Source organism: Vanessa tameamea, chromosome 26 (assembly GCF_037043105.1).
Source record: "Vanessa tameamea isolate UH-Manoa-2023 chromosome 26, ilVanTame1 primary haplotype, whole genome shotgun sequence".
NCBI classification, from domain to species: domain Eukaryota; kingdom Metazoa; phylum Arthropoda; class Insecta; order Lepidoptera; family Nymphalidae; genus Vanessa; species Vanessa tameamea.
In genome coordinates, this window is record NC_087334.1 from 6,236,165 (window position 1) to 6,252,666 (window position 16,502).

The window sequence follows — 16,502 nt, forward strand, 5'->3', positions numbered from 1 at the left end:
GTTTAGCTAGGTGAAATGGGCACAAACATAATGTTTGACGGGCGATGGCTCAGTTAAAACGGAACAAGCAATTAAAATAAGCGATTGGTTAAACGCGTCCAGTTTTGAAGATGCGCCTCGAGCGATATATTTGCTTAATTAATTTATTATTGCGGTATTTCTTACTCGTTTGTGCCTTACTGAGATAGGTAGTATATTTTTCATATTATCACAGGAAATAAATAAAACATTTATAAATTAATAAAAATATATTTTATTTTTTTAGGTATCCATAGTTTGAATAATTTCAATTGATTGATTTGACCAGATTAACATTTATTAATAAAATAAGCACCCATTCAAAATATAAATGATGAGTAAGACATGTAATTATTCTGTGTAAGACTATGTGCATAAATTAAAAGGATCTGGAGGCAGTAAGCATTAATTTTCAAACAGAGTACATTCATTTAATTGTATATAATAGATAAAAAGACAAGTTACAGAGATTGTACGTTCTTCTTTATTGAAACTTCGTTCGGAACTACTGGTAGCTTTATATATATATTATGATATCGGTAGGCGGACGAGCATATGGGCCACCTGATGGTAAGTGGTCACCACCGCCCATAGACAATGGCGTTGTAAGAAATATTAACCTTTCCTTACATCACCAATGCGCCACCAATCTTGGAAACTAAGATGTTATATCCCTTGTACATGTAGTTCACACTGGTCCACGTACCCTTCAAACCGGAACACAACAATACTGAGCACTGCTGTTTGGCGGTAGAATATCTGATGAGTGGGTGGTACCTACCCAGACGGGCTTGCACAAAGCCCTGCCACCAAGTATAATATTAATCTTGTAAAATGATAATTAAAGAGTACTTTTTGCAATGGACCCTATAGTCTATTCCAAGCACAAGAGGACAAAAGCCAAATAAACGATATAATTGGCCGAGAGCTTGAAAAATCTATGATAGTCATTATGGATTTTCATAAAAATGGCGTTTTGTACGTCGATTAAACTGTAATATCAACTTAGGAATTAAAATAAAAGTGCATAATATAAGTAGTTTAGTGGAATAGTTTTTTATTATAAATAATAAATTAGTAAAGAACTGTTATTAGTGCGTAATATAGCTGAGCTATTAGCAAATTGCTAGCATACATAAATCTAAGGTTTGTTTATCTTTATTCCTTCTTTGATTGGAATAGACTATACTTGAATGAAGTATATTTGAATTGATTTGCTTGACAAAACTGCCAATAATGCTTACATAATTATCATATACTTAAAGATTAAGTATTACAGTAATGTATTAATATTTTATACAGATGACGTAATTATTATTTAAACAATAAAATTTTGACTTCAAAGAGACGAGTCAAAAATTAAACAATTATTCTAAAAATAACAAAATATCAAAATCTATTGGTTTTGATATGATCATAACCTTAAGAATGATTATATTAAATGGGTATGTATGTAATCAATGAACTTTAAATGGTAATAACTAATTTATTATAGCTTAGTATTGCAGAATATTATGTCTTTTATTTAATAACGCCATTCCACTTTTCTCGGTTTTCTCTTAGTGAAAGGGCCTCTAGAAGGTTCTGTGTTCTCTGTGGTCAAGTCTGAACTAGAAACACGAACAGTTTATAATTCGAAGGAAAACAGATAAAATATACTATTATAACGAACAAGTAATATTCGTAAATATGAAGTTAATTTTTTCTTCGTTCATTTAAAAGTTATATAGGGATGGGGCCAAAATGGTAAATATATCGATAAATTGATATAAACGATTTAATAGATTAATTTGATTTAATATATTTTGATTTTTATTAACATTTGTAGTGTACAAATAAAAAAAAAACCTTAGTTTTTTATATTATTCTTTTGCCTTTATTTTTTATAGGGACCTATAATTTTTTTCCGTATAATATAGATTGCATATAAAACTATTTATACTAAATTTAAAAAAATCAACCGTGTTTTCATAAGGGTACTTATGAAAATTTAATTTAAAAACTTTAACTAAGCACTTATAAAATTCGTCATCGCGTATTTTTGAATGAGTATACAAACAAAATATCCAAATATAAACATAATACCTCTTACATAAACCGGCTTGACCCAGAACTTGAGAGAAAGGTCTAGGCGCCCCCCTCCCATTCATCTCCCACTTTAATAACTTTGCATCTCAAGTATGCCACTGCGCATTTATAACTGTTATAATCCAATAACTCTATTGTAATTGCTTTACGTTATTCTTCATTATTGTAATTTCATTATTGTATTTATGTAAATATTCATTATTGTAATTCACGGATTTATGCTTGTCAACAGCATCATAGAATTTGCTTCACAGATTCATTTGTTAACATGTTTTTTTATTACCCAATACTTATTGTTTTTGCACAGCCTGTTAGGGATCCATTTATCAATTATTCAATCGCCAATAACTTATGTACTGTGATCAGATTTGAAGGAAGAATAAGTGCATAAAATTACAGCCACAATTGACATAGCATCTAGGTTCCATGGTTGATGACGCAAAGGATAAAATAGATGGAGTAATTAAAGTTTATTACACTGCCCAATATCTGTGGTTGATGGTTGACCTTCAGGTCCGTCTGTCTGAATTTATTTCTTTTAAAAAAACATCACTCGACAACTTGGATGACAACATGAACGTTGCTATATTATGACTATTATCAAAAACTATTGTCTCTGGATAATTGCTATTGGTTTGAAGAGTTTGATTAAAGTCTATCTTGTGCCCTCCGGTCATGTAAACACAAAGGTAGCCATTTGAAGCAGTATGGGTTCACTTTTACTATGAATGTTGCATTGTACTGTAAAAATGTTTTCCAAAACTTTTTACATACTGAACTTAATAATACTAATATTATTACATTTAATTTGATCCTACCTATGTAAGGTACCGAAAGACAACGAAAATTCTTCAAAGCCTACACTGTAGGCAGCAGGCAATCACTCAAGCTTATCTTGTACAAATTGGTTATTAAACGAACTTATAGTTAATAAACTACTCAGTCTGAAAGTTCTATCCATGGGTTTGCGCACGCGCCTGGTTCGTGTAAAATATAGGGTTGTCATTGCACTAATTTTAATTGTGGGATTTCTTTGTGAAATAGTGTATAAATTAATAATAAGTTTTAAAACAATTATATTACGAAAAAACGAACAACTTTTGCTCAGATTTAGTTATTGTCAGTATACAATAGTGATATGCTGACGATCAGTAAGACAGGACTCACATCGGTATCAAATGATGGTCACAATTCCTCAAGTACATGAAAATGATGACTTCTGCCATAAGTCATCGAAACGAGTTAGGATTTTCAGTTAAAACCGAATGAATCCAAACTTTTATTAATCAGTAGTTATTAGAGTCTTAAAGGGCAATTGAATGCAGCTCTACTACTACTTCTGGCTAGCCACATATGTACCTGACGACGATACGTCTTAAGTTAATGTTGATAATGATTATCAAGCTCTGAAGGTGGAGAGAAAAACCGAGAAAACTATTTCCACTTCTTATAGTCTGGGTCAATTATCATAGGGATTGCGTTATTAAATAACGAACATTTCTAACACTAATAAATTCTTACAAAATGTTTTACTGTTATTATTCAATAATAAACATCAACAAGTATCCAACTATACGAGTGGTCACTCGATGTCTAAACACATTCTCGAATCAAACTCGAACGTCAGTCATTGCTAACAGATTGCTATAAGATACATTGATCCAAATTATAAGGAAAAATGACGCTCAGTTGGACGATACCTTACCATTTTTACAATCATCATGATTTTTAATATGACATGACGTATGTCGTCATCAGGTCATTGGAAGTATTAGCATAATTAATATAAATGTTTGTTATTGAATATGTAGATGTGTTCTTGTCAAACTCATAGTTGACACACACTCTCACACATAAAAATAAACTGTAATATGAGGGAGCGATTTTGTAAAAGGGGACGGAAGTATGTAACAGGAAATTGGGGAAGCACTATTTAACCAATAAGCGCGCGCAGTACTGGAGTTGGCTTTAAGACAGTGCCGACCTATTTTCAGAGAGAATATAAAGTTAATATTTCTTATTAAATAGGTGAGATATCACATGTTCATCATATGCGGTTACTGTAAGGCCTTTTTTTATTAATTTAAAATGTGTTTTCTATACACAATATATAAATTATTACATATATAGATACAGAACTTTTGCTTGACGTTAGATAGATATTTAATAATTATAAAGTTTTCCAGTCTAGCAACCCTAATACGGGCGCGTCCGTGAAGGGAAAGCTAGTAGGGTCCGCTTTCTAGCGACCAGACGCTAGTGATAGGTCATAGATATATCTAGGTTAAACGGATGCACTGGAATCTGTTATAATACCTGTAATATAAACTGTAATTTACAGATAATATTCAATCTTGTCAACGCGCTTTTTAAATGACATTGCGAATGGCGGGAAAAATATTAACAATGGTAACAATAATTTATGAAGAAAAAAAAAACAGGGTTATAATTACTATAACAATTACTTACATAGACTCTGTGCTTATATTATAGGTAAAATATTCCAATTATATTATAAATAAGATAATCAACAAATAGGTTTTTTAAAGTGTTACCTACTAAAATATTTATGTCTTAATTTCGTCCCCTAGTACGATATGGTTTATAAAATAATTATAACTGTAATTTACATATTATACCAAGCTTCGGTTTTTTCGTTTTATATAATATCAGACACAGGTTTATTCAATATTTTTTTTATAGAATAAGTGGTATACGAAGTGACTACCAGCACCCATGGACTTTTGCAACGTCGGGCCGTTTGGGTTTGTTGCCGGCCTTTAAGGAATCTGTAGTGTGTGTTTTCTTGAAAGTTCGGTTCGGAAAAACCACCCGTGAAAGCTGGTTGCACGGACTGATTGTGCGAGGCAAAAAATACTTTAAAAATCGCGTTGTTGTGGTTTGGTGAAATTCAGCGGCAGGGTTTAATCCAAACTATTCCTCGTAATAATTTCCATGAAAAATGCGATAGAAGATGCATATTGATCCATGATTATTGGGAACTGCTTAATTTATGTTTGTAATTTTCTCGTGTTCACGTAGAAAGAAAACATCGTAAGGCTCGTCATAGCTCTTAATTACATTTATTTATATTCAAGACAATACAATAAAACACCATTAATAAAATAATGTCTTCTGGATCTGAACTAAGACTGGGCGTTCCACAATGATCAATTATTTAAAGACTTTTCCTATTTTTAAAGGTAGCATTATATTGTTCACTGACGATAATTCATAACTTTTTAAAGATGACAGAAATCAAGCTATTTTTTACAATGGAACAATGCATAACTACACATATGCGATTGTTCTATAAAACATAATTATATGGCTTTTAATTGCAAAAAAAGATAAAATGCGTAGTTCTTTCTTTATCTAATATAGGAAATCAAAATTTTGAGCTAATATTAAACAATAGTTATCCTCATGTAACTATAAAATTAATATACCTTTCACGTTACTTCATATAAAGCTTAATTCTGGTCAGGTCTGAAGTATTTCAGTCATCTATTTCTCAGTACAGTTGCCATTCATTGTCTTTTTTTCTTCAGAGAGTATCTCAGACAGCTTTTGGTACTTTGGTAAAACTGTCATCTACCGAAAATATTACAAACTAAGTAAATTGCATATTTTGGGCAACAACGCCATCTATGATTATTCTATAGAAAACAATGTTAACCAATTAAATATTGTTATAATAATGTTTAGAAATTTTCAAAAAAACAAAATTTGAGATTAATGATAAATTTTACGTAATTACGTTTAGTAATTTATTAAAAATAAATAAATAATAGTTTTAGATTTTTCATTTTTGCAACCCACGTATATGCAGTTCCTGAATTCAATATTTTTAATACTGGTCACCCACAAGCTCAATCAAGGAAGTGCAGGGATCTGCTAGCCAAAATTATTGTTTTCTGTTATTTTTATTCAATGAAATGCTATTAAATAAATCGATTAACGATTTGGAAAGATGATACCGAGATGAATGAGTGTATGTGCAGGGCGAGTGCAATTAATTTCAGGAGGACAAGAGAAGCAGGTGTGACAGAAGAAAATACCGCATAGACTCGAATTTGAAAATAATTAATTTATTCTTCGTTTATCATTTACAAGTTCTTAATGTGTGTATGAGTGTTTAACGGAGGATACTTATCAGTGTTTTATTTGAAATTTTTTAATGTGATATAAACATCATAATATTTGACCCACTTACGGAGCCTTGTGAGTTGTGGGTTGACCTATTGGAAATGAATGCGGACGAAGCGCAATGTTATTTTTAGGATGTAGCTTTGCAGCTAATTAAATATTTATAAATGTCTTTCGCAATGCACAATTACAATTCCAAATTCTGCCTAAGATCTACCCGAATTTTTCTAGTTGGAATATGGTAAGTTCTTTGTTAATACTTTGATGCGAGACTAATGTTTAATAATATAATAATTCTCTTATTAATATGAAATGAAATATTTTACTATATTACCTCATTATTAATTTATATCATCTACAATATAAAATAATAGGTCTCATTTCTGAAGCCTTAATAAAAGACAAGTTATAATTATAATGATAAACTCAGTTTAAATTTGAAGTATAGAATAAAAATATAATTTGATCTTGTATTTAAATATATTAAACATAATTTTTTTGTTCTTCAGTATTAAAAAACGAATTAAATAGGTAATTTTCTTGTTTTTTACTTTATTTATAATAATCTTTTTTATGTATTTTGCTTTAATAGCATGTAATTTTTATTTTGTTCAATATTGTTGTGAAAAAATATTTATAATTAAGACTTATTACTCAATAACAACAGCACTATCGATGATAAAAATGCTTAGAGTAAGTATTCATTGATTTTCATGCAGAGTAATTAACAATATAATTAACAGAATTACACCTGGTAAATTGAAGGAAGAGCAACTGTTGAGTTTCTTTCTTGTATAGTATATACATTCTAAAAGGGTAGTTACTTAATTTAGTGCTGTAAAGTGTATATTCAATGAGGTCATAAGAGCCCTCATAATTGAATGAATATTTTGATGTTATGTTAAATACTATGTCGCTTCTAACAACTGCTTGTAACCTGGGATATGAGAATTATATTAAGGTTATACTCACTATAATTTAATGCTAAAGTAACAACTTCTAAAAATATAAGCAGTTACACCAACCTAATAGTATAGTGAGCTATTTCCCAATTGTAAAAAAAAATATTTACAGCAATTTTTTTTTTAAGTTCTTATAATTATTTTATTATTTGCATATTTTTTTTTTTATTGTTATTTGCTTTTGTTACTTTTTTCCATTATAAGTTTGTATTGTGCTCAATAAATTTTTTATTTATATAATTTTTTTCTTTTATTTTTATCATGATATTTTGACTTAAATCCAATGAATTATTTCAGCGTCTATAAAAAAAGTAAATCAGACAGTTATAATATGTATAAGATAATTACAATATAATATGACTGATAAAATAAATAATTTAATTTAAAGTATATTTCAAAAATATATTATCAAATAAAACGTTCGACAGATATTAAAGATTTGTTTTATAAAATATCACATTTCACTGTAGCTGCAGAGTTACATTTAATGATTTTTATCTTTTACAGATATAAAAAAATACTTTATATATATATATAAAACATAATTATTTATTATGTAAATAAATATGTTTTATAGATTTTCACAGTATGTCTTGTAAATTACATGACTGCCTAAAATAGAGTGTAATGTATGTAAGTGAGTTTCCTCCACCATAGCTTAAAAATACCTGATCAGATTTGCACGTATGGGGTGTCGTTAGAATCCGTACATTATTCAAGTTACACTAGCAATAATTGATTTTTTTTATTTTTGAAGTAAAAATTTGTATTTTATTTTACAGATATAGTGGATATTAAATAATAAATGACATTAAAGAGATGTAAATATAAATAAATAGTCAAAGTGTGAATGAAACAACTTCCTTTGAGGGATCAATTTATCAATAGAAAAGATTCTTTTATTATTGATATCATTTCATTAATCCTATAAAAACTTAGAATAAATCATTGATTAGGTCATGTTAAGCTTAAAAGTCAAGTGAGAATTTTGTACCCTTTAAATACCACAAACTAATCATGGTTTAATACAAACCGATAGTTAATCAAGTCCAAGTTTTAACGATGGGTTATTGTAACGTATTATGGAGCTCTGGATCCGTACTATGGGGTTAGTAGTTTGAGAATATAGAAGGTTGGATGTGGGCCTTACGCCCTAAGGCTGGATATAGTCAGTAATGAAGAAGCAAAATGTTCGCACTCTATCATTAATTGTGTGCACATTTACTTATCTACTGGTCGGTGCCGCTGTTTTTGATGCACTCGAGTCTACAACTGAGAAAAATAGATTTGAAGTACTACAAGGTAATAAACATTTTTTAAATATTTAAATAACCCTTATCGCTATCACTTCGATATTCTTTGTATTTGGTATAACTTGGATGTTTGAGCGAGGATCGCCACCAGGATAAGTGGTCGCAAACGTTCATGGACATATGTGTTATAAAAAAATGTAAGCAGTCGCCAATGCGTCATATATGGTAGACTAGTGTTCCCTATACAAATTTAAGAATATCATATATATGACATGTTGCATTAAATGCTTTCAGCAATCGAAGGTATGATAATAAGGAAATACAATATAACAGAAGAGGATTTTCGCGTGATGGAGACGGTGGTCCTCAAGTCTGAACCGCATAAAGCTGGCCAGCAGTGGAAATTCACTGGAGCGTTCTATTATGCTACAACTGTGCTTACTACTATTGGTAAGATATAGTTTTACAACAAATTCTAGAGAGCCAATTCCAGGAGATTCTAGAATTTTCTACGTTATTTTACGGTAACACATGGATGTAGTTGGCAATCTTTTCATGTTTGGGTATGTGTTTAGTTTTTTAAGCAGAGCTTCAGTTGTGTTAAAAATTATATTCATATTCATATAATCAGTTTGGTTTCACACGTGTAAATATTGGTGTTAGAATATGTTTCGCTCTTTTCGTGAAAATCAACTAAAGGCCACGACGAGTGATCAATCTTAATAGACCGGCTCAACCTCAAACTGGCTTACTATGTAGAAACGGTTAGTTATCTGTAAGTTTACTGTTTTTTTAAACTTGTATTAGGAATACATTGTTCTTTTAAGTAATAGGTAGTTAGGTACCTGTATTCCTGGAATAAATTTTCTAAACCAACGAGATAGTTGACATAGTTATAATGATAACTTAGGTTTGCATTTCTTTACAGGTTATGGACACTCAACACCAGCGACGATTGGTGGAAAATTATTCACAATGTTCTATGCGATAGTGGGGATACCACTTGGTCTGATCATGTTCCAGAGTATCGGTGAACGGGTTAATAGACTAAGCAGGTAAATTTTCGTTTCTCTTAATTTTCTTGTGCTTAATTGACATCTATAATTGATCTCTTGCTCGGTGATGCATCAAATCATCAATCAATGTTAAAAAATCTGCTACATGTACATTCACAAAACCACTTTGTGGAGCGTTGTGATAATATCCATAACTCCTTAAAAGAGGGGACTAACAGTGGAACATTTATTGGCTGTAAGTTCATATAAAGTAATCTATCTGACCACGCCTTAATTCTTGTCGTACGATTGCTGTTCCTTGGTCATTACCTACGAAGCGTACTGATGTTTGTCTGTTTGCCGATTTGGGTTTAGTTTTACCGAGTAATGAGTTAAGGTAATAGAGTTGTGCAATCCCTTTGTAGGTACCGACTTATCAGATATTCTAAGCAATAATTAGTATTGTTGTGTTCCGGTTCGATGGGCAAGTGAGCCAGTGTAACTACAGGCACAAGGGACATAACATCTTAGTTCCCATGGTTGGTGGCGCATTGGCGATGTAGGGAATGGTTAAGATTTCTTACGGTGTCAATGTCTAAAGGCAGTGATGACCACTTATCATCAGGCCCATTTGCCAGCCTACCTATGAAATAAAAAAGGTCGATATTATTTCGAGTAACTCAGTTCAGGCCTAAGCAGATTTGATGCACAAACATTCTCATCACTAAACTAATACTAATAATGTCAAAGTCATATAAAAGATAAAATTGACTTTGTTAAGGGTGACACATCATCTCAATCTTCACTTATAATTTGAGTTAATTAATATCCTCAAATTTAAAATAAAAATTGGTAATTGGTCGTACCCCAAAATAGTGTTACTTTGGCTTGAATTGTAATGGATGCTAGAGATCCAATTATTCCAAGTCTTGTATTATTAATATTCATAAGAACATAAAGTACATATGTTTTAGAATAATTTAATTAATTATTTTCCTCGCCTAATATTGCCCTAATTTTCAAGGCCAAGAATTCTATGAATATTGTCCATTATATTCCTAAGTTAAAGGGAGATTGTTAGTAGACCGATGTTTAATCGGGTGTTTAATATTTCCAGTGTAATAATAAAGTCGATCAAACGTGCCATGAACTGCAAGCAGACGAGTGCGTCGGAGGTGGATCTGATCTGCGTTGTGACGACACTGTCGTCGCTGACCATCGCGGGCGGGGCGGCGGCCTTCTCCAAGTTCGAGGGCTGGAGTTACTTCGACAGTGTCTATTACTGTTTCATCACTTTGACCACAATAGGTAATTTTAGTAACCCTTATGTGCCGTTGGTCAAGTTTTGTGATCCATATTTGTTGCTATGTAGTTGCCTCCCGAGGTTTCGCTCGTGTTTTAGGGGTTTGGTTGTCAATGTGTTAGGCAAAAAAGTACCCTATGTCCTTCCTTGGAGTTCAAGTTTGCTTCATACCAAATTTCGTCAAATTCGGTCCATTGGTTTGGCAGTGAAAGAGCGACAGAAAGACAGACAAAGTAACTTTCACATTTTTTTAAAATAAATATTGGACATTATCACATACATTACTGTGATCCCAATGTAAGTAGCTAAAGCACTTGTGTTATGGAAATCAGAAGTAACGACGGCACCACAAACACCCAGACCCAAGACAACATAGAAAACTAATGAACTTTTTCTACATCGACGCGGCCGGGGATCGAACCCGGGACCTCGGAGTGGCGTACCCATGAAAACCGGTGTACACACTACTCGACCACGGAGGTCGTCAAATTTTATGAAAATTACATTAATTATTTTAGATACTGGGTTTTACTATAGGTTAATAAAAACGGAAATTGCGAATCTTTAATCTCAATTAATATTATACATAACGTATTCTCTATATAGATACTGTGCTATACAGAAAAACTGAGCTTAGAGGATTATTCGCTGTTTTTTAGGACGTAGGTAAACCTACGATAATATTCCACGTAAAAAATAATATTGTTTTAATCCCGTTTGCGGTAATTTATAATATATTTATTTGTTGTGTGTTTTTTAACGATTTGATTTGAAATAAATTTGTGTCTCCCACGAATAGGGGTCCCTTACGAACGCATTGGTTGCCTTTGTTGATACTGCTACGTGTCCGTAGATAAATCTATTTATACCAAATGAAGTGTTTAAATGGATGACTTTACGCCATAGCTTTGACATATAATCTTTTCGTATTTACAATTAGCGATCGTGATTATTCTGACCAAATAGAATAGCTGTATATAGGATTTCTTATGACGTCATAAATATATTATATTCTGTTTTTAAATGTGTATGTGTATGTGTGTGTGTTTCGATTTGCACATACCGTGATCACGAGCTGATCAGTCAGCTATAACCCGAATATAACGTATGAATTTGATAGCATACGTCGCGAAAGTTTATGACAATGACGTCATATACTATGTTATCTGACGTCATATATTATTTATCAATTATTGCGTTTGTTTCAAATGCAATTTAAATATTTTTTTTATTATAAAATTATTTTAACATTTAAAATAGTCTTTTTTTCATTGAAGTCCATATTACCTCTGTCTGTATGTATGTTTGTTGATTGCATCAAGTAAGGATTCTTTTTTGGATGTCTCGCTACACTGATTGTATTTTTTTCAATTTATAATAAGCGAAAGTCCTTTTCTTAATATTTAGATTAAATAAAACCCAATCCATGACTAAAACACGACTTATTTTATATATGTATTATATATATGTTTTTAATAAAATCTTCTACCAATGTAATATTTATAATGTATTGGTTTATTTAGAACATAAATATTTCGAATAACACACAAAATTTACATTTCCCCTTCAGGTTTTGGAGATATGGTAGCGTTACAGAAGGACAATGCACTCAACCGGAAGCCGTCATATGTGATGTTCGCACTGATCTTCATATTGTTCGGCCTCGCCATTGTGGCGGCTTGTCTCAACTTGTTGGTTCTGCGTTTTGTCACGATGAATACTGAAGACGAGAAGAGGGATCAGCAGCAGGCTGAACAAGTAAGACATCAAATTAAATTTAAGAAAACTTCATTGAAAGATTCAAATTCATTCGGTTCTTGAGAGTTTGTTCAAAATCACAATATGCAGTTTTTATGATAAAGGTACGTTACAAATGCCTTCGTTTACCTTCGTAAAGAGTATTTAATTTGATATATTTCGTTTTTTATTAATAAAAGTACGTTATTGACTCTAAACTAAAATACTGTAGGTACTGTAGGTACCCAAGGAAGTTAAAAGTTTAATAGGGATTTTTTTTATCGATTTGTGTGTTATTGTATGAATCAGAAAGGTAATTGACAACCATTGAATAATAAAAATAATATAAAATTTTGACAAAAATCTTCAAATTTTTTCACAAACATCAATCTACTACCAAAAAATACTAGCGAATTAATCCTTCTTAATTAAGGTCACTTAAAATTATCACTAATAGCTGATATTTATTTAATTCACGAGTCCTCAAGAAAAGATACACACTAAATACATATTCTTAAAATTAAACAATAATATAATGGTTACAAGTTGTGTGCTCCTTCAATTATGGGAGACCACAGCACGCACTAAGCTTAAGCAAAAAGAAAAAAAAATTAAATGCAATTAAGATAAAAAGCCAAATAAATATACATAGTAAAAAAAAAAACAAATATAAATTAGTAACTTAAAATTAAGAATAGCTTATTAATTAAACATATTTTTTTGTGTTAGGTTAAAAGTTTAGTTATACGCACTCTGAATTCGGACAAACTATGAATATCGAGGTCATTATTATTCCTAGAAAGTATGTTATATAGCCATTCATTTAGCTGAGCTCATCAACATCATCATCATCCTCCTGCCCTTATCCCAACTCTACTTGGGGTCGGCGCAGCATGTCTTCTTCTTCCATACTTCTCTGTCGGACGTCATCTCACTAGTAACATTCTTTCTAACCATATCGTCTTTCACACAATCCATCCATCGTTTCTTGGGTCTTCCCCTACCTCTATATCCATCCACATCCATTTTCAAAACCTTTCTCACAACAAGCTGAGCTCATCAACATAAGCAACGAAATAATATTAGTGAACAATAATGTCTATAAGTCAAAAAATATATTTTTTTTGTAACTACCCTCCAGGCTCAACAAGTTGCGGTTAGATTAGAAGGCGACGTGATAACAGCAGACGGTGCGGTTCTACGCGGAGTGGCTCGGGGGACGCGACTGCCAGCGCCTTCGAGACTCGTGAGACCTGGTATGATATTGCATCACAAATCCACCCCAATTTACATAGTATTAGTATGATATTTGGTTAGGCTTTGTGCAAACCTGTTTGGGCAGGTACCACCCACTCTTAATTCTACCGCAGCGCAATAATACTTAGTATTGTTGTGTTTCGGTGTAAAGTGTGACTATAGGCACAGGGGATGTATCACTTAAGTTTCCAAACTTGGTATCGCATCGGCGATTTAAGGAAAGGAAAGGTCAATGATGAGGCAGTGGTGACCATCAGGTGGCCCATTTGAATGTTCGCCTATCATTGCCATCATATGAAATTTCAGTGATGGTTTCTGTGGAAGCGTCGTTCATGATACAGGTATTCTAACTACTCGGTCACGACGGCTCATAAGTACAATTTATTTATTTTATAATATTAAGTGTATCGGTTAAAGATTGTTTGAATTAAGTAAAAAACTATGATTAAGGGAATTTTAATCAGCCGTAAATGGTGACCTATTGACCCTGTAGTTACAATTTTATGGCATAGTTAGACGGACTCTAACTGTACCATAAAAATGTAACGATCAGTTGAATAGCTAAATAAATAAATTTACTTTCGTATTTATGATATTAGTATGTACAGTAACTGTAAATTTCCCGCTGCTTGGTTAAGGCCTCCTTTCCCTTTGCGGAGAAGGTTTGGGGCTTGTCCACCACGCTGCTCCAATGCGGGTTGTCGGATTCACGTGTTGCAGAATTTCGTTGAAATAAGACACATTAAGGTTTCCTCGCGATGTTTTCCTTCACCGCCGCGCACGAGAATTATTTGAGGCTTTCCTAGTTAGAACTCGCAATTATCGGTTAAGATTCTAACCACTGGGCCGTCTCGGTTCATATTCATACATATGTTTGTATTCATTTGATATTGATGCTTTAATAAAGATACATTCTTATAGGTGACACGTCTATGATTCCGTTATACGTTGACGAAGATTATCCTCCTAGCGTTTGCAGTTGTTCGTGTAGCTGTTTTGGACCAAATAAGTAAGATTGAAAAATAATAATGATTTAGCCGATTTATTTTTTTGTAATAGAATGGCAAAGGAAAGGTACAAAGCCATAAAATTCATTAATTATTTGAACATTAATTTAAATATGAAATAAAACTTGATGTTTATCTGTTTGTAAAGGTATATCACTATTTTAAATATATATCTTGTAATAAACTTATATTATGTATATATTTGTGTACTTCGTTATGTTGAATATTTATATGCATGTACACCTATAAAATCTTCTAGTATCACTTCTTACTCAAAAAAGTATTACCTGTCCAAGAAGGTCTCAGTTGATACTAAAGCTAAGAACTTCTTCATAATTGTCTCAATATTAATTTTCCAGATCAATACCTTACCGCGATCCTCTGTCGCCCGTACCACCCACAAACATAAAGCAGATTAAAGCGAAAAACTATCGCGAACTCGGTAACATACCGCGTTATATTGAGAAATCATCATCCAAGAATCGTTCCCAGTCACTCCGCCTTAACTCCGCCTCCGGTTACTTATATATGAACGCCAAAACTAACGACTTCCAACTCGATCCCGAAGATTTTCGCGAAATGGTCGCGAAAAGACGCGAACAGTTACGCAAAGGGATGGCTAGCTACGAAATAACTAACGAACAATATTTAAACCCTTATAGGAACAGCTTCAATCGAACAGAAACGAGTCCACACAGCTCATCCCTATACTCGATGAATATACGATCGGAGAATCGAAGCAACGATCCGTTAGTCGACGATTACGATTCCGAGAAATCGAGTTACGCAAAGAAAAAGCTAATGAAGAACATTGCTAGGAATACGAATAACAAACGAGTCGAGAACTACTTCTACGATGACGCAGTGTTGCATTTCGATGACGAATACGCATTCGATGGATCGATATTATTCGCTAAGAGGAGAAAATCGATTGAGGGTAACTGGGAGGAGTTTACGTGTGAATTGCCGAAGAATTCGATATACGATCAAGTTTCGAACGATGGTAGCTACGGCTACTACTTGCCTGATGATGAACAGGAACAGTACTTCGTGAATGATACCCTCACTTTCAATTTACCGCCCCACCGAGCGAGTATATAGTGACGTGTATTAGGTTAGTCTTAAAAGGGCCAATTAATATAAAAAAGACTTGAATTTTGCGGTAGTTAACGATTCGATCTAGCTTTTACACTTAGGTGGGTAGTTGCGGTTTTTTTTTTTTGAATTCGTAAATTACGGCTTGGCTTCTTGTAGATATTGTAATATAGTTACGCTTTGCTGATTTAGGATCTTTTCACGCACATTTGTTGTTTATTAATTTATTAAATTATAATATTCAAGAGATATTGCCCGTCAGTTGGGTCCCAGTTATCGGTCGTTACTAAGGTGACAAATTTAAAAAATTACAGGTCAAACCCAGTTTACGTGACCCTGACATTGACATGACAGTCGAAGTCTATTAATCTCTAGTGTGCCAATATTAATTTTCTATAATAAAGATCTATTGTCCAAACTGAATATCAACGCACAGTCTGAACTGAGTCATTAGTAGGTTTTTAACGTAAGCAGCCGCTAAGAATTTTTGGGAATTTCAACCTTAAACACTTATAACAAAGTTGAAATTCAAAGGGTTAACTTTATATGACTTTATGGTACGGTATCGGTTATGTATACAATTTTCAACAATATATGTGTGAAAGATCCTGAATGTTATTTATTTTCTGTTAGTAATG

General features: G+C 32.4%; 1 protein-coding gene across 1 annotated transcript; it reads left to right on the forward strand.

The window, feature by feature from the left end:
* The first annotated feature begins 5,974 nt into the window (after nt 1-5,974).
* On the forward strand, nt 5,975-16,085 carry LOC113393816 (potassium channel subfamily K member 9-like). Its single transcript, XM_026630891.2, has 9 exons — nt 5,975-6,496; nt 8,000-8,519; nt 8,765-8,920; nt 9,399-9,525; nt 10,583-10,773; nt 12,339-12,526; nt 13,647-13,761; nt 14,684-14,771; nt 15,129-16,085. The coding sequence occupies exons 2-9, from the start codon at nt 8,393-8,395 to the stop codon at nt 15,868-15,870; spliced, it is 1,734 nt and encodes a 577-aa protein (XP_026486676.1). The 5' UTR covers nt 5,975-6,496; nt 8,000-8,392; the 3' UTR covers nt 15,871-16,085.
* The last annotated feature ends 417 nt before the right edge of the window (nt 16,086-16,502 follow it).